Raw genomic sequence first — 23,268 nt, 5'->3', positions numbered from 1 at the left:
TTCAACTATCTTTTAAAAAGTTGATGGTTCTTTGAAAAAAAAAAAGCCTGCAAAGCCATAAACACCCCACTCCTTCCTTGTTCTCTTTCCAGGTTTTGACCAATACTTCACCACCCGTTCCTTGGAGAACAATCGGCGCAACATCTGGTTTGCTGAATTCTGGGAGGAAGACTTCAGGTGCAAACTAACCCGCCCAGGGTTCCAGTATGATGAAGGGAACCGCAAATGTACTGGTAGGGCTACCCCCGATGTGTGGAGCTAGGGAGGGAGGGAGGGAGGAGTAAAGCAAGGAGAGTTAATACAGAGAATAACTGCTCCAATGAATGATTCTGCAACTGCACCGTAATCCCTGTTTTTGAGGTGATTGTGGTAGAAAAAAATCACAGAGCTTCAAGGCCTAGGCCCATGATGGCGAACCTATGGCACACGTGCCACAGGTGGAACGTGGAGCCATTTGTTAGGGTACACGAGATGTTGCCCTGTCAGCTCCCACGCACATGTGCGCACTGGCCAGCTGACTTCGGCCTTCTTTTTTGGCTGTTTTTTGCCCTCTGGAGGCTTCAGGGAAGCCTCCTGAAGGCTCCGGAGGGCGAAAAACAGCCCTACGGGCAAACCGGAAGTCACTGTTCCTGAATTTCCGGGTTGTCTGTAAGGCTGTTTTTTGCCCTCCAGAGGGCCTTCGGGGTGGTGGGGGGAGGCTCTTTTCGCCTTCCCCAGGCTCCTAGAAAGCCTCTGGAGCCTGGGGAGGGTGAAAAACGTGTCCATTGTGCACCAAAAGTAGGGGGGAGGGGGGTGACGCGCATAGCATCATGGGTGTGGACACGCCCGTGCACAACCCCCCTGTGCTCCCCCCGCTTTTGGCACACGATCCGAAAAAGGTTAGCCGTCACTGGTCTAAGCTGTTGTTCACCTCCACAGGGAACAGAGATTAGACTTCAAGTCTCTTTCTTCCCCTCCCTCCCTCCCCCCCCCCCCGGCCCCATGACAGAAAGAAAAAAAAGAGTCCCTGCCTCCTCTTCAGGCACTATTTTTTCCTGGAAAATGTCCAATTCAGCCTCCTTTTCTATACTGATAATGAATTATGGGTTATTTGCTCAATTACTTAAGTTATACAATACAATACAATACAATACAATAGCAGAGTTGGAAGGGACCTTGGAGGTCTTCTAGTCCAACCCCCTGCCTAGGTAGGAAACCCTATACCGTTTCAGACAGATGGCTATCCAACATCTTCTTAAAGACTTGCAGTGTTGGGGCATTCACAACTTCTGGAGGCAAGCTGTTCCACTGATTAATTGTTCTAACTGTCAGGAAATTTCTCCTCAGTTCTAAGTTGCTTCTCTCCTTGATGAGTTTCCATCCTTTGCTTCTTGTTCTACCCTCAGGTGCCTTGGAGAATAGTTTGACTCCCTCTTCTTTGTGGCAACTCCTGAGATATTGGAACACTGCTATCATGTCTCCCTTAGTCCTTCTTTTCATTAAACTAGACATACCCAGTTCCTGCAACGGTTCTTCATATGTTTTAGTCTCCAGTCCCCTAATCATCTTTGTTGCTCTTCTCTGCACTCTTTCTAGAGTCTCCACATCTTTTCTACATCATGGCGACCAAAACTGAATGCAGGATTCCAAGTGTGGCCTTACCAAGGCATTATAAAGTGGTATTAACACTTCACGTGATCTTGATTCTATCCCTATGTTTATGTAGCCTAGAACTGTGTTGGGTTTTTTGGCAGCTGCTGCACACTGCTGGCTCATATTTAAATAGTTGTCCACTAGAACTCCAAGATCCCTCTCAGAGTTACTACTATTGAGCAAGTACCACCTATACTGTACCTGTGCATTTCGTTTTTCTTGCCTAAATGTACAACCTTACTCTTTTCACTGTTTTTAGTTGGCCCTCTGACTTCTCTAGTCATAATCCATCTGTTCCCCTTGATCTCTCAAGCCCATCTCCAAAGGTCCCCAATACTTCCCACATCCTCTTCTCTTCCACCAAATTGCTGGCAACTGAAGGGGCATGGTGGTGGGGCATGGCGCGTGTTGACAAAAAACAAAACAAAACATTAACAAAAGTTGATTATGTTCAGCCTCCCTCTCTCTTATTCCTCTCTACGCAAATTGTTTAAGGAAGCAGACAGGCAAGATTAAAACACCACAACTGCTTTGGGAAGAAATTCATCAAAAGTCAGGAGCTGGCAAGAAAGAAAGAAAGACCTGCCAATCTGGTTTAGCATCGATGTCCTAAAGCAGGGGTGTCCAAACTTGGGAACTTTAAGACTTGTGGACTTCAACTCCCAGAATTCCCCAGCCAGCTGAAGTTGAAGTCCACAAGTCTTAAAGTTCCCAAGTTTGGACACCCCTGTCCTAAAGAATGGGATATGGAGAAGGAGGTTTTCAGGTTTTCATAGACAGCCTTGTGAATAGTTACTATTCTTTACATGAACTAAGGATATGTAGTTTAGACATCCAGAAGTACAACTTTCACATCACACATTACCTTGATCATGACATGTAACCTGACCTCCGTTCCCATGTACACAGTTTGTACTGACAAATGAAATCTTCTCCTTGACGTTGCCCTTGTCTCATCCCCAATTAGTGCGTAAGAGAGCTTTAAGTCCTGATTAGTTGCACCTGTATGAAAGCAGATTTCCCCTCATTCTAATACTCTCCAAGTACAACCTCAAGGCATATAACTAAATGAATTATTGTAAGTCAAGGACTACCTGTATCTATCTCACCCCACTCGTATCTATTTGACTCAAACTGATGTTGATACAAAAATTGTTGAATCTCTTTTAAAGCCTATCTCCATACTCTTCCATATTGGGTTGTGCTTCAGTGTTTTAGCCTTGTACTTTTCAATTTGTTTTATCTCTTTAATATGGGGGGATATTGACAGTGGTGCCCTACAATCAGCCATCTAGCCTAATTTCTTATTCTGGGCTGGGTATACATTCATTTGCATAATATAAAGAATAAAAAACTTGACTAGCGTGATAAATTATGTTCTACTTCAGAATGGAGAAATGCACAGAATGTTTTGCTGATAGCAAATGGAATAGCATTAAACTGTTCCCCCCCCTTCTAAGTAGCATTGTCAATACATCTGAGAACAGGAGATGCAATATAATTTATGAAAAGAAATTATTATGCTGCCCAGATATGAATCATTATTTGGATAGGTATTTTTCTGGGAAAACAAAAGTCGGCATGTTCGAGATGAGGTATAGGATGGCTCTGATGAGGCAGGTAGTCAAATTATCACAGCCAGCAAAAAGAAAAGAACATCTAAAAGGCCAGGGAAATTAAAAGAAGAATCTTGCATCTCAAGAAGAAAAAAGCAGAGCAACATAGCTGACTCTCTTGCTTTAGGGAAGAAATAACAATAGCACTTAGACTTTAATTTGATTTTAAGGGTATTTATTATGTATATGGTTTTTAATGTGGTACCTGTACACCGCCCCGAGTCCCTTCGGGGAGAGGGGGCGGTCTAGAAATCAAATAAAATTGAAATTGAAATTATATACTACTTCATAGTGCTTTATATCCCTCTCTGTGGCTTAAAATGTCCTTTATTGCCCCCAACAACCTGGGTCCTCATTTTACTGACCTCGGAAGAATGGAAGGCTGAGTCAACCTCGAGCCTGTCAGAATCAAACCCCAGACTGTGAGCAGAGTTAGCTTGCAACACTGCATTCTAACCACCGAGCCACCACGGCTGAATTCTGGAAGGAAGGCACTAGACTAGAATCAAAGGAAAAGCTTTCACAGGACCAGGTAGTATTTTAATATGAGTGGGTATTTACAATTGCCAGTAGTTTGACTCATTCCCCCCTCCCCCTCCCCCAATTTTTCAGGAGATGAACGAATTGGGCGAGAATCTACTTACGAGCAGGAGGGAAAGGTGCAGTTTGTGATTGACGCTGTCTATGCCATGGCCCATGCATTGCACAACATGCATATGGAGCTCTGTTCAGGCCAAATCGGGGTGTGTGACAAGATGGATCCTATTGATGGGCGAACCCTGCTGAACTACATTCTGGGGGTCAACTTCAATGGTGAGATTGACAGAGAACCCCCTTTTCAGCCAAGACGCTGGGTTGTATCGCTGTGTGTCATATTCTACACTTGCAGACATGGAGAACTGAGCAAAGTTTTAGAGCAACGTAGGGCTGTGATAGCAATAGTAATAGCACTTATATGCTGCTTCATAGTGCTTTGCAGCCCTCTCTAAGCGGTTTACAGAGTCAGCATATTGCCCCCAACAATCTGGGTCCTCATTTTACCCACCTTGGAAGGATGGAAGGCTGAGATCATGAATTGGTAGGCAAATACAAATTTGCAGCAATCAGGGCAGGAAGGAGTGAGAAAGCTTTCCCCAGATTCTACAGCTTTAGGTCACAAGCAAGGGGAAGCTGCACGTTAAGATCCAAAGCAGCAGCTCCAGGTCAACATATTTGTCATGCACATTTTGCAGGCATGTCGTACTTGACAGAGAGGTGGTATTCAGCAGGTTCTGACCAGTTCTGGAGAAGAGGTAGTGAAAGTTTTGAGTAGTTCGGAGAACTGGTAAATACCACCTCTGACTGGTCCCGTCCCCATCTATTCTCTGCCTCCCAAGTCCCAGCTGATCTAGAGGGAATGGGGATTGTGCAGTATCCTTTCCCTGGAGTGGGGAGGGAATTGAGGTTTTACAGTATCCTTTCACTGCCAGGCCCACCAAGCCACGCCCACAGAACCGGTAGTAGAAAAGTTTGAATCTCACCACTGGCTCGACATGTCCTATTCTTGCCAATATAGGATGTGTCCATCTTCTAGAGAGATAGAGAAAACTCATCTGTGGTTTTCTCTTATCTATCAATGCTTGCAGTAGGAAACAACCCTTAAAAAGTTTCACAAGCTTAGACCCTAAATCTCTTGTGCCCCACATCACAAGAGCAAACCTATGTTTTCACAACAGCAAACCAAACACCCCTGAGTAGATTGCCTATCACATCCGACCTTGGAGGCTCCTTACAACTCTTCTTCCCACTATCGGCCAGTGTCCCTCAGCACAAATTGTCTCCTCCTCTTTAGGAGCATCTCCATCTTGAAGGATGTCCGTATCTCCCTGTAACCTTTTCCTTCCCGCAGGCAGTGCTGGAACACCAGTAATGTTCAACGAAAATGGAGATGCTCCTGGGCGCTATGATATTTTCCAGTATCAGCTGACAAATACTACGGCCCCAGGATACAGGGCCATTGGCCAGTGGGCAGAATACCTTCGACTGAATGTGAGTGACAGAGCATAGAATCAATCAATCATCATCCTCTTTAGATCATGTTGATACACTTTCTTCCCCGTTATAAAAATAATCCTGAAAATATGACTCCCCTCGGCAGCAATACTGCTCGAGCTGATATTGTAGAGCAACTGGCCCACCTCTGGATATGTGGTTGAATTTTTAGCCCTCTTCTTTTCAAAATTTCTCTTCTGCTTTGCAATAATCACCATTGGGTACTCTGGGGTTTTGAAGAAAAATTCAACTGGGAGCTGGCCCTGTTGAGAGTTACCAACGTCTGTACTTGGCCACAGCATCTCTTTCAGTTAAATTCCTCCCAGCATTCGTATGGTATATACCAGTGATGGCAAACCTTTTTGGCACTCGCTCATCTAGGTTGTGGCCAGGAGGAAGAGCTGCCCAGGGGGCATGGACACACCGGAAAATGAACTTCTGATTTCCGGTGCACCCAGCTAGTCTTCTAGTTACTGGCGCACATGCACGCATGACAATCAGCTGGTCAGTGCGCATGCTCACGCTGAAAAATGGAAGACTAACTCTTCTAGTTTCTGGCACTGCCACACGCATGAAGGCCAGCTGATCGTCGCACACGCAAGTGCGCCAGAAACCTGAAAGAGGAACAGGAGACGCCGCGCGTGCCATGCGACATGGCTCTGCATGCCACTTCGGGCATGTGTGCCCTAGGTTGGCCATCAACGGTATATACGATTTTACCTTACTTTATCTTACTTACCTACTTGTTGTTTATTTGTTAATTTAACACTTTTACCGTATATAGCTGCCCATATCATTAAGCGTGATGCTAGGCAATGAACAACCAATGGTTAAAATAATATTGCATTTATTAAAACACTTTAAAAATAAATAAAAACAAGTAAGATGATTAAAAACAAGATTGCAGGGGAACACCATCTAAATCGTTGCACAGGCTCCCCGTGAATCCCCAAGGGTTGCTAGCAGAAGTATCCCAACTGTGCTTTTTTCAAGAGTCAACTGGACTTTCTGGTTTTTCTTTGAAGATGTTTTGCTTCTCATCCAAGAAGCTTCTAAGCTGCTTGGAGGAGAAGTGAAACGTCTTCAAAGAAAGTCCAGTTGACTCTTGAAAAAAGCACCTTTGGGACAACCATGACCTGGATGACTGAGAATCTCCATAGACATTTAAGTGGAAGAACTATATTTTCAAAGCCTTACAAAAGGCTCAGAGGGATGAAGTTAACCTCATCTCAGGGGTCGATGATGTTCCAGAGGTCGAAGCCACATCAGAAAAGGCACATGGTTTGGGTCCCATCAGTTGAAGCTCTGTAGCACGTGGGACCTGTAGCGATGGATCTGAATGGTGAATGGGACATATAATGTTGAATGGGACATTGTTCTACATTATTTTAAGGTACCAAATTGAGAACTATAAAGAACAAATGAGAAACTGCTATCCACTCTTGGATATATTCCTTCTAATGCATTTCTATGATAGAATATTGAGGGATGCGGTGGCTCAGTGGCTAAGACGCTGAGCTTGTTGATCAGAAAGGTCGGTGGCTCGAAACCTAATGCCACGTAACAGAGTGAGCTCCCGTTAGTTGTGCCAGCTTCTGCCAACCTAGCAGTTTGAAAGCATGTAAAAATGCAAGTAAAAAAATAGGGACCACCTTGGTGGGAAAGTAACAGCGTTCTGTGCGCCTTTGGCGTTTAGTCATGTCTGCCACATGACCACAGAGACATCTTCAGACAGCGCTGGCTCTTCGACTTTGAAACAGTGATGAGCACCGCCCCCTAGAGTCGGGAATGACTAGCACATATGTGCGAGAGGGGTACCTTTACCTTTACCTTTATGATAGAACATACCTCATTGGCTGCTTATGAGTCTGACCCCATGATAATTAATCATCCAAAGAACTGCTGTTAAAATCTTCCAATATTGTACTCCCTCTGCACAATCTGTGCTTTGTGAGAAAGCTCTTATATTCCAACAATCCTGGAATATAGCGATGGGGTAATAGCAAATTGGAAAAAGAATGCCAAAGAAACAAAAACATATTTTATTTCTTTTAAAAGAGCCCATTTCAGTATGTTTTCCCTATTAGAGGCTTCTCCAAGGACAGATCAAAATATCGCTCAAATGTCACCCAAATTCAAAAGAAGTCCTCTCAGTCTTTAATTCCAGTGTTCAATTCAACCTAAACCTCCACTTCTCTGAATATATTCAGTTCCAGACCATAACATTAGAATATTTTCATTGTACTCTTTTATGTCCTTTCCCTTGTCTTAGGTTCTCAAATGCACAACATATTTATTCTTCTTTCATTTCATTTATTAATCTATGCTTTTCCCCTCTTAATCTTCTTGTATTCCAGCTGGCAATTTTCCATGTGGCATCTATGTCACCAAATGTCCCTGTAAATATTCTCTTCGCTGCCGATCATGGCTTTGGTCATTCAAAGCTTTCACATAACACTATTCAGTAAGCTAGAGAAGTTCTAGCTAGGTTGTCTGCCCTCGTGGTTCCACATGCTGTGTTCCTTGTAATGGTGAGGTTGGTACTAGTGAGTTTTGACCAATTTTGTCACTAGACAGTCAAACCCCAGTTTACCCAAATCATGTTCATATAAGTTTATCAAGAGACTGCCTTACAAGTACATTGTTGTCATATGCCATCAACTAAGAAAAATCTGCAGGATATTGAAACACAGATGTGATTCTCTGAGATAAATGCCAATCACTATTCTCTGGCTTTCTCTGATTCTCCCACAGATCGAGGACATGCAGTGGTCAGGGGGACAGAAGGAGATCCCCTCATCAGTATGCAGCCTCCCCTGTAACCCAGGAGAGAGGAAGAAGATGGTGAAAGGTGTCCCTTGCTGCTGGCACTGTGAGCTATGTGATGGCTACCAGTACCAACTGGATGAGTTCAACTGTGAAATGTGTCCCTTTGACATGCGGCCCAATCTCAATCGTACAGCCTGCCGCCCAACACCCATTGTCAAGCTGGAGTGGAGCTCCCCTTGGGCCATTCTGCCCATCTTCTTGGCCATTCTGGGCATCCTTGGCACTGTCTTCATCGTTATCACCTTCATCCGTTTCAACGACACCCCCATTGTCCGAGCCTCAGGTCGTGAGCTGAGCTATGTCCTACTCACTGGGATTTTCCTCATCTATACCATCACTTTTCTGATGATTGCTGAACCAGGTGTTACCATCTGTGCCTTCCGGCGCCTCTTTCTTGGCTTGGGCATGGCCATCAGCTATTCAGCATTGCTGACCAAAACCAACCGCATCTATCGCATCTTTGAACAAGGCAAGAAGTCAGTGACTCCACCCAAATTCATCAGCCCCACCTCCCAACTGATAATCACCTTCAGCCTCACATCCGTGCAAGTTGTGGCTGTGGTCATCTGGCTGGGGGTGCAGCCACCCCATAGCATCATTGACTATGAAGAGCAACATACACCCAACCCAGAATTTGCCCGGGGCGTCCTCAAATGTGACATGTCAGACCTCTCTATCATCTCCTGCCTCAGCTACAGTATTGTTTTGATGGTTACCTGCACCGTCTATGCCATCAAGGCCCGTGGTGTGCCCGAGACCTTTAACGAGGCTAAACCCATTGGCTTCACCATGTACACAACCTGCATCGTCTGGCTGGCCTTTGTGCCCATCTTCTTTGGCACAGCTCAGTCAGCAGAGAAGGTGGGAGCAATCAGGACAAGGAGTGGGGTGGTACAAGAGACAACAGGATTTAAGTACAAGTAGTCCTCGGCTTACAGCCATTTGTTTAGCCATCATTTGCTAAACAAGTTACAACAGCACTGAAAAAATGACTTATAACTTGTCCTCACCCCTACAACTGTTGGGTCACACATCGCCACAGTAAACTCAGTTTGAGACCAGAATGAGACCTAAGCAAGGCAGTTATTACAGTACATGAGTTGTGCTCAATTTTATCACCTTTTTGCCAACATTGTTAAGTGAATTGTGTGGGCATTAAGTGAATCCACTTTACCCTGTTGACTTGGCTTGTTGGAAGCTGGCTGGGAAGGCTCACAAATGGCAATCACATAACCCCGGGACATTGCAAACCACTACAAATACATGCCCCTTGCCAAGCACCTGAATTTTGATCACATGACTGTGGGGAATGCTGCAACAGTTGTATGTTTGAGGATTGGTTGTAAGTTACTTTTTTCCCCTGGAGCTTGGAATGGTTGCTAAACAAATAATTGTAAGTCGAGGGCTACTCATTAAGCTATGATGTCATTGTAACAGGCAACGTGGACAAAGTCAGACTGTTCTGTTTTTTCATTCTGTCTGTTAAGAGCCTGAATTAGGCACTTACAGGAGCTTATGGCACCCTTTTCAAATCATTAAATTCATTCCCCAAATGGGAAAAATCACCCCAGTTTTGAGTGGGGGGTGGGGGTGGGGGGGTGGTTCAGAGGAATGCTGGATGTGCCTTGAACTTCTGCAAGGCTTAAGAAATTTGTTTTGCTTCTTAGCTTTTTCTCAGTTTGCAAGAACAGGCTCATGGGGTTCCAAAAAAACTATATTAAACCAGCCATGTTCTAACTAAAAGACATTTTACACATTATAAAACAAGCCTAGGGGATTCCTCATCTGTTTTATGTTGCAGTGGCATTTACATGTTCACTTTCTTCTGGAAACTCAAGACAACAAAATAGAGATTCCCTAATTGTTATCCTCTCAAGAATAACTAGATAAGATTGATAGAAGGAAGGAAGGAAGGAAGGAAGGAAGGAAGGAAGGAAGGAAGGAAGGAAGGAAGGAAGGAAGGAAGGAGCCGCCAAATCTCACAATGAACTCCATGGTTGAGCAGGAATTTATTTCCAGGATGCTATTTTAACCTTCCCCCCTCCCCACCCCATGTTGAGTCACCTGCATTTTCAAATCTATCTTTTGAATGAGCGAAAGCCTCTATTTATTTCAGGAGAGGAAGGAAAATATACTTCTGTGCCTAAAATAGGCTGGGAATCATATATAAGAAACAACTGAGACATTCCCATTTTGTGGCCTTCCCATATCAGCTATTTTATTGAGCGACTCTTTTTTCATGTCAAATATGCAGAATTGCAGACAGTTGGAAAGCCTTGCCCCTTTCCCTTCCTAGGCTGGTTTTGTATTGATAAAGAAGTCCTTTTGGGGAAGGAGCATCAAAACTTTCAAGCATTCCCTACCTGATGTCTAGAATAGTGGCATGCTGCCTCTCAGCCCTCAGCTGGAAGTTGCATTCGTCAGCTTGAACCCTCAAAGGCTGTTTCCATGATCTTTGAGGAAGGCCTGAAATAGGGAAGGGCACATTCTGATGATAGTCCAATAAAAGTAGTACATTGCCATATCTCCCACTACTGACATAGAATTCTCTTGCTTTTGGCTCAATGTGCCTTCCAAAGCTATTGGGGAAAAGAAGATGCTCCCATTGTATCAGATTATCTCTATTTCCTGATAGCAGGGTGGCAGGTTTTTGCTCAGCTAGGGTTAATTGTCGTCTTTGGAGGAATGTGTTCTAGAAACTGAACTGTATGAATAAGCAAAGAAGTATGGCTGCTTAAATCAGGGCTGCCTAGCTCTAGCAGTTGGTCTCTGGTGTCTTTATATTAAGGGTGACTGTGAAGTTGTAGGCATTCTAAAGCAATATTTTCCAACTGGCTAGTTGGGGAATTCTGGGAGTTGAAGTCCATACATCTTCAAGGGACAAAGATTGGGAAACATTGCTCTAAAAGATCTACAAGTTATCCCAGTTCAGAATGAAGGCCCCAGGCAGCTCAATAATCTTGCCCCATTTCCTTCCAATAGAGATAAGTAGACAGGAAAGTAAAAGATCATTTCAACCAAACACCCAGATAGAGTTTGTTTCCCTCCACCCCTAAAATCTCAACCCTCACTGACCTTGGGATTATGGCAGGGGTGGGCTTCAAATATTTCAGCAAGGGGTTCTCTGCTTGGTGGCTGAGCAGCTGAGCAGGGCATGGGCATGGTGGGTGGCCTAGTCGATTTCCTTCACCACGGCGGGTGGGGGTTCTGCCTTCCCCAGGCTCCGGAGGCTTTCCTCAAGCCTCTGGGAGAGTGAAAACTGCCCTCTGGAGGCTGGAAATGGGCCCATTTTTGGCCTTCCAAAACTTCCAGGAGGCCCGTTTTTCCCCCTCCCCAAGCCTCCGCATGGGCCCTGCACTTACCTCGCATCCAAAACGGGCCACATGGAGACTCCTGGGAGGGATACGGTGGGACAGGTCCCACAGGTTTGGAGGTTCTCCAAACCGGCCATAACGTTAGCTACAGATTCTCCCGAACCCAGGCGAACCTGTAGCAGCCCACTCCTGGATTATGGCTTCTATTTGTTTGTTTATATCTTACCTTTCTTATTTTTACAAATAACTCCACGTGGTGAACATATGAACAATGAACACCTTCCTCCTCCCATGTTCCCCACAATACCCACCCTAAATGGTGGGTTGGACTGAAAGAGAGTGACGGGCCCAAAGTCACCCAGTTGCCTCGTGCCTAGCTGAGCAGGCTGGGGATTCTTTATATAATGGTCTGACTTATACCTTCTGCAATTACATAGATTTTGAGTAGTTTACAATGTGGGAGGAGAGTCGTGTTAGTTTTTGACAGCAAAAGATCAGAATAACTAAGAGTAAAAGCTACTAGATTCCTCCAGATTTTTCAATAGCTTACATTGAACAAGAGCAAAAACTAAATATTCAATGTTGATGCATCCACGATAAGATTAAAACAACATGAATCAAATTATGAAGGCGTAAAATAAAAATGGAATAAAACCATCCTATCACTTGCTGTAAAAGTCCAATATATCTAGAAAATTTCAGATGCAGGAAGCCTAGCATTAAAAGTAGAACTCAATTTTGAAAGAGCCACGAGCTGTATGCCTTTCTTGGTGTCCTGTTTTTTGTTTGTCTGTTTGTGGGTTTTTTTTTAGTAATGTGACATACCTTTTTATTTATGAGATTTAGATCACATGATATCATTGCATGACCTCCTAACTGGACATCAAGGAAAAGATTAAAAGCATGATAGCATGAGAAAGTCATGTTCTCTAGCAGGCACTATTACAGGGTCTGCTAACAGTTATATTTGCATTAAATTTAGTTTTACCCCCCATTTTTATGGTTTGTGCAAATCCTAATGATTTGGATAGCTTATTGCTCAGTGTGTTCCACAAACTTCAAAATTGGGTTAACACAATAACCAGGTGAAGTATTTTCTACAAATTCAACCTATAACAGCCTAAATCATACTTCGCAAACCACTGTGACTGGTTCACCACATGACTAAATGAAGGCCATGGTATCAGGACTGAAAAATGTAGGTGACTTCTAGATGACAAATGAATAGTTAGAGCGAATTCATAATGCTTCATGCTGCCATTTAATAGTCTTCTGTTATTCTTTCCACCCAGGTATTGGATCCCTGCAAATCTAAAATGAAACATGATTGCTTGATTTCAGTCATTGTGTCTTACAAGATATTATAAGATATTATCCAGAAGAGATAGAAGAGCTCAATTTTCTCTTGTAACATTTATTTCTGTTATAAAAGAAAATATTTTATATATTCTCTTTTAAATATATTTGTTTAGGCATCACATTGAACTGTATGTGGTTTGGTCGATGTGGCTTAATGTGCAGTGAAAATCCTGCCACTGTCTTTATAAATGATGGTTTAGTTTGCTGTTTTAAATCATAGTACTACTTAATTCATTGATGAAACAAATCATGGCTCACACTGGATGGAGTGCTTAACAAGGAGACTTAGACTACATTCAACTAAGAGATTGAAGAAAAATTAGATGTTATCATAAACATCCATCCCATTACATTGCTAATCACCAAGACATAGCAAGCATGCTATGACCACATCACGCAAATGCCATTAATTATGTCATTGCCATCAGTCAAAAAAACCCTCAGCTAAGACTCATTCCATAATTCATCTCATTCTGCATGCAACTGATTTAAATTATGCAATTCATGCCATTTGCTCAATGGCACCCTTCCCAAATCTCATGAATGCTACAATTGCTTGTAAGATATGATTTTTTTCTGTGTGTTTGTTTCTGTATAAATGGATCCCTGGGAGGGAGGAATTTTGAAGTGGATTCTGGTTTAGGGCTGAAGGAAGGGAAAGATTTCTGTTTCCCTGCTGATCTGTGGCTTTGTCTGCTCACCCAACTGCTTTTCTTCTTACAGCCCAATGGGTCTCCTGGTGCTACAGCTTCTAAGTGGGCAATTTTTAAAGGGAGAATGACCTTCCAGGAAAGAATTAAACCTCCCTTTCTTTTGGGGCTGAACATTATGCGTGGCAATATGCTGACGTTGTAAACCACTCAGAGAATGCCGTAAAGCACTGTGGAGTGGTATATAAATCTAAGTGCTATTGCTATTCCACTCCTATTCATTTATTTTTTTAAAGATGCCAAGAGTTTGTTATTCTATGCAGAATAAAGATTGCCTTCCCCTGAAGTCTTCCCAGGAGTAATTCTATCCATTTACTTATTATCTCACCTTTATTATTTTTATAAATAACACAAGGTAGCAAACATATAATACTCCTTCATCCTCTCATTTCCCCCACAACAATCCTATGAGCGAAGAATCATAGGGCTGAGGTTGATTGGGCTGAGAGAGAGAGCAACTGACCCAGTCACCCAGCTGGCTTTCATGCTTAAGGGAGGCCTAGAACTCACAATCCCCTAGTTTCTAAGCCACCGTCTGAAATTCTAGACCAAATTGCAAACCATGACACCAAACACTATGGTAGATCATTTTTACCGCTATCCTGAGCTCTTCCCAAGAAAGAAGAGTCGCCACGATGTAAAAAAGATGTGGAGACTCTAGAAAGAGTGCAGAGAAGAGCAACAAAGATGATTAGGGGACTGGAGACTAAAACATATGAAGAACGGTTGCAGGAACTAGGTATGTCTAGCTTAAGAGAAAGAAGGACTAGGGGAGACATGATAGCAGTGTTCCAATATCTCAGGGGTTGCCACAAAGAAGAGGGAGTCAAACTATTCTCCAAAGTACCTGAGGGTAGAACAAGAAGCAATGGGTGGAAACTAATCAAGGAGAGAAGCAACTTAGAACTGAGGATAAATTTCCTGACAGAACAATTAATCAGTGGAACAGCTTGCCTCCAGAAGTTGTGAATGCCCCAACACTGGAAGTCTTTAAGAAGATGTTGGATAGCCATCTGTCTGAAACGGTATAGGGTTTCCTGCCTAGGCAGGGAGTTGGACTAGAAGACCTTCAAGGTCCCTTCCAACTCTACTATTGTATTGTATTGTATTGTATTGTAAGACTGAAGACAGGAGTTTAAATAGGCACTCCAACCAAGTATTCCTTGCTCTCATTTCAGTGTCATGATTCTTCTTGATTAATTCATCATGGAATGCTCAAAAGCTGTCTGTGTCTTTGCCACGTTACATCCATTAATAAAGGAAAAGGTACTTTTGTATTTAGAGCACCTGTGAAGTGCATCTTTTCATGATTAGCTCCTCCGGCCTGCTTCCTCCTTTCCAATAAATGCAGGAGATGCAATTTGAGGGATGACAGTTCTTGCTCATTCATAGTTTTAAAAGAAAATTGTGTGTGTGTGTGTGAGTGTAAAAGTAATACATGTCTTCTATTTCAGTTCAGGAGGTAGCGGAAGGCAGCATCCATTAGCAACCTAGGCTTGAGGAATACTGAACTAAGTAGAAGCTCCCTAGAAGGTAACACCAGGCAGACTCAGAAGTTGATCCTATAAACCAGTAGTGCAGGAACAGATCCCTCCAGATGTTATTGAAATAGAATGCCCAGCATTCTTCAGCATTGCTCTTGGAGGAGATGGAAATTCAGTTCGGAAAAACAATGGAAGGCCATTGGATGCTTACTTCTGATAAGCATATCCATGGAAACCAAAAGACTTTGGGGTGTTGAGTGGGTATAGGAGTTTTAGAATTGCTATAGAAATAAGTGAGCATTTGTATGTCAGGTAAGTGAGCAGACGACAAGGATTACAATAATTTTACTAAGGGTACTTTCAAGGCAAGACCCTCCTTTCTGAGCCAATGAAGGCAACTCTAAGATCAAATAGGGTAGCTCTTCATTTTAGATCTCTAGTTTTGACATTTAAAGTTGAACAATTTCATGTCACTTCTGACTCTTCCTCACCCAATGAACCTAAAATGATGACGGCCGGAATAAAGTTTATAGTTTGATGCCATGCCCATCTAGGAGGCTGATTTAGAAATATAATCAAAGTTAGCTCTGGTTAGTTATTGGGTAATGGATCAAGGAAAATTATGTCAGAGAAAGGCAATGTGAAACTCTGTGTTTCATGCCAAGAAAACCCTGTAAGGCACTAGAAGTCAACTTTGACTCAGGAGTGACTTGACTTGAACTTACAAGATCCTGGTGATGGCATGCCACAGTCCGGATCGCCTGGACTAAAATGCAGTCCTGTGTGTTTCTCCCTCCCAGATGTACATTCAGACAACAACCCTCACCATCTCCATGAGCCTGAGCGCCTTTGTTTCTCTCGGGATGCTCTACGTACCCAAAGTCTATGTCATCATCCTCCACCCGGAACAAAATGTGCAGAAACGCAAGCGCAGCTTCAAGGCAGCAGCCACAGCTGTCAATGCCTCCACGAGGCTCTCTCAGAAAGGTGCTCAGAATGGCGAAAGCAAAGATGAGAAACAGGACAGTAAGTAACCCAAAAGTAGGTATCACTTTTATTTGCTCTTTGGTGACCCCACTTGATGTGCCTCCAGTTGACCTCGACTTGCCCTGTAAGTACCATTCCTTCCTTTCCCTCTGCTTCACCCATCAAGTATCATGCCCCCCCCCCTTTCTCCTACCACCACAGTGCCTTGGAGAAATGAAATCTTAAAAATTTGCATTCCAACCAATTACGTTGTTGAAACAAAACCTCAGTATTAGTGAGAGATGTTACTCCTACAGGGTCCTTCAGCCAGGGGTGGGCTTCAAAAATTTGAGCAAGGGGTTCCCTGCCCGGTTGCTGGGTGGGCGTGGGCATGATGGGCGTGGCCTACTCGGCCTTCTGCACTACAGCAGTGGGGGCGTTTCCTCGAGCCTACAGAAGGGTGAAAATGGCCTCCGCATTCCCAAACTTGCAATAGGCCCGTTTTTTGCCCTCCCTGAGCTTCCGTGCGCACCCTGCACTTACCTGCATCCAAAATGGGCCACATGGGGACTCCTGGGAGGGGCAGGGTGGGCGGGGCCAGCCAGGTGTGGGATTTGGGGGTTCTCTGAACTGCACAAAATCTTAGCTAGAGGTTCTCCCAAACCCCTGCAAACCCACAGCAGCCCACCCCTACCTTCAGCAAAGTACACAAAAGCTGCTGCTCATCAGTGGAAGATATTTTTAAATGTTTTTTTTTTCCATTCCTTAGTTTAGCAATGTAAAAGGTACGACGTGGAGGCCACTTTTGGTCCCTCGATATCTCTTTTAAACCCCCTCAGCAAATGGGGCCAAGAATGCTGACTTATTTTCTACATTTTAATGGTGTTTCAAATGGGTGCCTAAAGCATCATTGGATGCTCAAAATAAAAGGTGGAAGCAAAAATAGAAGGACGTATGCTCAGTGACAAGCAAATACCAAAGAAAAGATAGATTTGCTCAGTCCATTTTGGCTTCATCAGGCAAAATTCTACCCAGCTCAGGTTTGATAGAAAGGTAGGAGTAACCCACCAGTTGTGTTTGCTGGTGATAGGTGATAGATTAGATTAGATAGATATAATTTTAGTTACAGTTATAAAAACTAATACAAACAAAACTCAGAAGAAAATTAAAAAGAGAGTAAAAATGCAAAGAAAGAAAAAAGTAAAAAGGAATCAGTGAAATAAATGAAAAAATTATCCAAGTTATGTCCAACCTATGATATTATGAAATATTAATACGTACCTACATACAAAATGAGCAAGAAGTCAAAGGCATCATAAATAGCTAAAGCTAAGAACCATCATGGCCACAGTGTTTGAATTTTGACCACCCAGTCAAAAGTCCCAGCTATAAAAATCAGATTTCTCAATCTGGCATCCTTCAAGTTGCTTGCAAATAATGGGAAGTGAAGTCCAGTACCTTGGAAAGAGATTGTAAGATATTCCAAAGCCCTGAGTGAACAGAAATATGTTGATAATAATAGGCACAAAAGTGAACAGAATTCATAATTCTATACAATTATGTTGGTTCTAGTGCTTCCAACTCCTCCCTCCCTACTATACACATATACACAATCAGTTCAGGAATTGTAAAAAAATACAGGAATCATCAAAATGAGAAGCTGTCCGTGGGGTTATACACAGGGGTGGGTTGCTGCCAACATTACCGCTGATTCAGCACACAAATGTGCACGTGCGCTTTTGCACCTAAAAAGGGCTGTGCATGTGCACAACGTTAGAAAAGAGGGGGGATTACATTTTTGCAATGAGTTGTTCTGCGTATGTGCAGAACTGAAAATCAAGATGGTGCCGACAACGATAGAATCGGTTCGGGGGCGTGGCTGGCCGAGTTACTACCTACTCGGACGAACTGGTCCAAACCGGTAGGAACCCACCTCTGGTTATACAACTAGGTGCTCTAATTTTGATGATCACGTGTGACCTAAAATACAGATAACAGATGGATGGGAGAGAGTGTGAGTGGAGCAGCACAGGGCTGTCCCTAGTTCACACAAAGCTCTGCAATCTTGGTTGTAGCAGGAGTCAGACCCTTGCCAGGGCCATTGTCTACAAGCCTTGGTAGTTTGGCTGAATCTTTACTCCAGATAAGAACCACCCCTCCCCCAAATTCCTTCCTCTCAAAGGGGGAGGTGGCCCCCTCTGACTCTTTTTTTTTTGTATCCCCCACACAGGTTACCCTAAGGTGATGTACATCAGCTACACAGAACTGACCATGGTGCCCACATGACCAAAAAGGAGAAAGGGCTTAACTTGGGGTGGGTGGGAAAGTGAGGAAGGTGGGAAGGAGCTGGGGAGCTGGGTGGGGAAAGCTTTTGGGGAATGAAGTTCATGTGAGGGATTAATGGGTAGGCACATTAGGAAATAAACCTGTATTTTTACACTAATTGTCTTTTATCTGTGTGTATATTTTTTTAAAAATCCAGTTTCAATTTGCAGAAACTGAATGCTCACACGCATTCAGGACCCCAAAACCAGGACCTATGATGATAATCTTGCAGAACATTAGTCACTTAAATAAACTATTTGTTACTGGGATAAACTATCGTGCGGTCAAATTACAGAGGTTTACTTCAGCAATGGCTTCAGAGCAATTTATCCTGAAGGCCTAAATATTGGAAAAAAGAACCTGCCCTCTTTTCCTGCTTTCTTATTGCAAAGATGGAAATAGGACTATAGATAGTGCCCTATTACACCTGCTAATGGTCATTTTAAGATTTATTGATAAGAGGAAAACAAAATATAGTTGGATCAAATAATTTAATCCTACCGTTTGATACCTGTGTCCAAGATGTGGGTTTGAGTCTGTGCTCTGACATTCTATAAATGAATGAATGAATGAATTTGCAATCATGAAGCAACAAACCATAAGAAATGCTATAAAAGCAGTATGTTTTTTTGCTCCTTGGTTATTTTATTATATTTTAAATTTCACCTTTCTGATAATAAGAACCTTGGCATAAAACATATTGTCCCTCCTCTCTGTGGGTGTTTAGGTTCATAACATTCTTTTATGGTAACGTAAGTTAACATAATGTGACTGAAATGATGGTTGAATAAAATTTCTCCAGCCATTTCACAAAGCATGGTCATTAGTCATAGTTTTATGACATGTTCATAGTCATAGTCATAGTCTTGTTCTAGTCTAGAATAAACACTGACCCCATCTTGGTTGATTTTGAAAAGTTAAGAAAAGTTGAAATAGATAGTATGCTATACATAAACACCATCTATATATACATGCACTATGTACCGGTATATACCACACTTGGAATACTGAGTCCAGTTTTGGTCCCCACAACACAAAAAAGATGTTGAGACTCTAGAAATAGTGCAGAGAAGAGCAATAAAAATAATTAGGGGATTGGAGGCTAAACCATACATTGGAACTGAGAAGGTCAAAGAGAAGGACTAGAGATGTTAGAAGTCTTCCAATATTTGAGGGGCTGTAGAGAAGAGGGGGTCAACCTATTCTCCAAAACGCATGAAGACAGAACAAGAAGATATGGATGGAGGCTTAACAAGAGAGATCCAACCTAGAATTAAGGAGAAATTACCTGTCAGTGAGAACAATTAATCAATGGAATGGCTTGCCTCTAGAAGTGGGTGCTCCATCACTAGAGGTTTTTAAGAAGAGATTGGACTGGTATTTGTCCAGAATTGTATAGGTCTCCTGCTTGACAGGGGCTTGGACTAGAAGACTTCCAAGGTCACTTCCAACACTGTTACTCTGAGTAAAGATGGGAGCCCACAAAGAATTACTGGGGTGATGGTTAGGCTGAAAAACGTATTGCAAGGCGGTCATGATAGGCCCCTTTCCAACTTGTTGCAAATAATTTGACATGGAGGTATCCAAGAAACCCCAGGAGTTGCGTTCCAAACTTTCTAAATCTAGAATGTAAGAAAGGATAACAGAGACCCAGCAATGGATTAAACAGTGACCTTCTAGGTAAATGTATTTTTAAAAACTGTAATGCAAACTTGAAAAACTCTTCAGTGTGGATGGCATTTTTGTAAATGCCAACAGCACCACAAAGAAAAGATCTGGACTTGACACATTATTCCTTAGTCACTTTTCCTTTTACTCATTAGCCTCCTCTGTGGTGCTGCCTAGAGACCACTTCTAACTTGATTGTTGGTGCTCTCTCCACAGCTAAGTCCCACAGCTAAGTCCCACAGCTAAGGTTTGCAGGTGCAGAACCTCATGAGCGCCGTAACCAAAGGTGTAGCTCCTATTCTTGCAGGTCAAGGCATAGCTTCTCCTTTGATGAGATCTGAAGAGTCTCAAAGGTCATCAGACCAAATATGGAAGGAATCCTGGAGAAACCTCCCATGGATTGGAAGAATGCCTCTTCTAAGGTGTGGGACTTCCACTAGTTCCTGGATCAATATGGCCTCCATCATCTTGTGAATATCCAAAAGATTAATAACTCCCACCCAACCCCAATTCCAAGTCTTGCAATTAATTATGAGGAAAAAACCCCCAAAAAAATTTAGGACTAAAAACCAATTCAAACATTTGTTTTATTTATTGTTCTAATCACCCCATTTTATCTGATTCAGGATTCAGTTCTAAAGGTTGCACATTATCAAAATCTCATTAGAGCACCTCTGATGTGAAGTATTTATAATTTAACATCCATTACTGTTTTATCATTTGAAAGGAAGGTCATGAGGAATATTTTCTTTGTAGTCAGAGCGATGGAGAGAGAAAAAAGAAAACAACTGGCACTCTTGTCAACTCGAATCTTCCCAAATGAAATGATTACTTACTGGATTGGATTTATATCCCCTCTCCTCCAGGCGTTTAAGGTGATGTACACAGTTCTCCCCCCTCCAATTTCCCCCTCCCATAATAACAATGTGAGGTAAGTTGACAAGAAAAAGCATAAAACTCTATTTATGTCACCCGTAAGACTGAGCCTCTAGCCTAACATTGTCGGTGAGAAGCAAATGGCTGAGGCACATTTTTCCTCTAGCTACTTATGATGATGTAAACCAAAAATGTCTTGGGGGGGGGGGGAGTACGGAAGATGTCTCTGCCGGAAGAAGATCCAGGTCTTCTCCCCTGAAAGGCAGTAGGAACCATCAATCTCAACTGAAAAAGGACAGGGTGCAAAATGATAACACAGGGTTTATTCCCATGTTACAGCCTCACCACGATCTTTGATCCAGGGTTCCACATCACCCACATCTGATCTCCATGCCTTCGGCCAAGCCATACACCATCCAGAAATTCCTGGCGGTCTCCACAATGTAGTCACTTGCCCATTTAGTTCTTGAACAGATCAATTGCCTTAAACTGATGAACTGGCTTAAAAGGTTCGCCGAAACATGATTCTGATAAGCAAGCAGATGCTTCTGTCTATGAAAACAATTTGCAAATGCAAGCTTGGTCACCTTCTAGGTCACTGATGGTGAACCTTTTTTGCCTTGGGTGCCAAAGCACACGCGCGCTATCGTGCACACTTGCACACACACTCGTCTGCCAAACCCCATCATTTAATGCACCCCGTGCCGTGCCCCCTGCGCATGCATGCGTGATCCCCCCTGCTGCCACGTGCATGCGCGCATGGCTTTCTTGGAGCCTGGGGAAGGCAAAAATGGCCTCCCTAGAGGCCGTTTTCTGACTTCTGGTGAGCCCCTTATGTCCATTTTTCACCCTCCCCAGGCTCCAGAGGCTTTCTAGGAGCCTGGGGAGAGCGGAAAACGGCTCAACACACAAGCTGGAAACTCAGGAATGGACTTCCAGGTTGTCCGTTGGGCCATTTTTTTCCCCTCTGGAGGCTTCAGGGAAACCCCCGGAGGGCGAAAAATGGTTGAAAATCTAGGCCGGAAAACAGCTGGCCAGTGCGTGCATGCGCACTGGAGCTGACAGGGCAATGCCTTGCGTGCCCTCAGAAATGACTCCGTGTGTTACCTGTGGCATGCATGCTACAGGTTCGCCATCACGGTTCTAGGTGATGGACTCTAAATCCCATCTATCCCATGTGTATAATAGTCAAGAGAGCTAACTTTCTGGGGTTTTTTAGGCAAACATGAAGCAATAGTGCCATAATCCATGGAAGTTTCCTCTGACCCCCTTGACTGATATCCTTCTTGGGCATTAAAAAAAAAGCATTTCATGGTGAGAAACAGCTACACAGGTGTTCTTTCCAATGAATGTAAACTTGATTTTAAGATACTCCCATTCCTCACACATTGTAAAATTAATTACGTTTCTGCTCAATCCCAGGGGTCAGGGAACATATAAAAGGTCCTCAAGCACCTTCCGATGTCCTTTTAACGCTAAAATTAGTTCTAAAATACGCATGTTCTAAAATTAAAAAAAAAAACTTTGGCCATTATGAGGAAGCATAAAACGATGAGTGGAAGAACAAACTGTAGCAACCCTGAGGACATGAAAGCAGCTCTGGAGAATGTCCTTTTGTTATGACAGAAAAGACTCAAAGGTTAGTAGCCTGGGCATGTTCTAGAAGGCTCTTAACAGGAGCTGAAAGAGCCATAAAATAATGCTGGCCTCCAGGAAACAATGGAACAGCAAGGACCATGGATCGAAAAAAGACAGAAGATGGGAGGGGGGAAGAAAGAAAAGCCTCAGAAAGTTAGTTAAAATAGGCAACTCAGTGTCTGATCCGGTATCAGTTAACAAGTGGTGTTCGTCAGGGCAGGACCTACACTTTTCCTGATTAATATAAATGACTTATATGATCAACTTAAAAGTACCTGTGTTCTCTTTGCTGATCGATGTCAAATTCTTTAATGCGACTCAAAATTCACTTGCTTTGCAAAATGACATTGACCATGTTCTTGAATGGTCATCCACAGGGCCGGATTTTCCTATAGGCTAACTAGGCTTCGGCCTAGGGCCTCAAGATCAAGAGGGGCCTTTTATTTTTATTTATTATCCGTGCCACATTTTTTATAAAGGTTAGTATTGTATCCTTTCCTCCCCGACCTACGACCGGGGAATTCCCCCTGTTGTCAGCCAGCAACAGCCATGCTGCGCCTTAGCCAATCAGGCGCGGCATGGCTGAGGCGGGCTGATCTGTTCTTCTGATTGGTTCCTCGGCCTGACAGCTTTCCCTTAAATAGCTGTCAGGCTACAGAACGCGCGCTTCTCTCCCGTATTACTTGGTTTTGCCGTTAGTGAATAAAATAGAGTTGGACGTTCTTTCCGTGTCAAGCCTCATCTTTCCCCACACCTTTTCAGTTAGTACCAATTACAACATGTTTCATTTAATATATTGATATATATCACAGTAATGATG

At 43.1% G+C, this 23,268-nt stretch overlaps 1 protein-coding gene across 1 annotated transcript in view; it reads left to right on the top strand.

Annotated features, from left to right (window-relative positions):
• The window catches only part of LOC309382618 (metabotropic glutamate receptor 6-like), a 43,042-nt gene extending 24,752 nt beyond the window's left edge, over nt 1-18,290 (top strand). Inside the window, exons 6-11 of the mRNA XM_081934323.1 lie at nt 93-233; nt 3,861-4,061; nt 5,137-5,276; nt 8,034-8,969; nt 15,776-16,001; nt 18,172-18,290. Coding sequence (XP_081790449.1) covers nt 93-233; nt 3,861-4,061; nt 5,137-5,276; nt 8,034-8,969; nt 15,776-16,001; nt 18,172-18,227 — 1,700 coding nt within the window. The 3' untranslated portion in view covers nt 18,228-18,290. The remainder of the gene's footprint in view (nt 1-92; nt 234-3,860; nt 4,062-5,136; nt 5,277-8,033; nt 8,970-15,775; nt 16,002-18,171) is intronic.
• Nucleotides 18,291-23,268: the final 4,978 nt, after the last annotated feature.

This window comes from Natrix helvetica (genome assembly GCF_964273705.1).
Source record: "Natrix helvetica genome assembly, chromosome: 1".
Classification (NCBI taxonomy): domain Eukaryota; kingdom Metazoa; phylum Chordata; class Lepidosauria; order Squamata; family Natricidae; genus Natrix; species Natrix helvetica.
The sequence above is the reverse complement of the archived record's forward strand: the minus strand, read 5'-3'. Positions and strand labels throughout refer to the sequence as shown.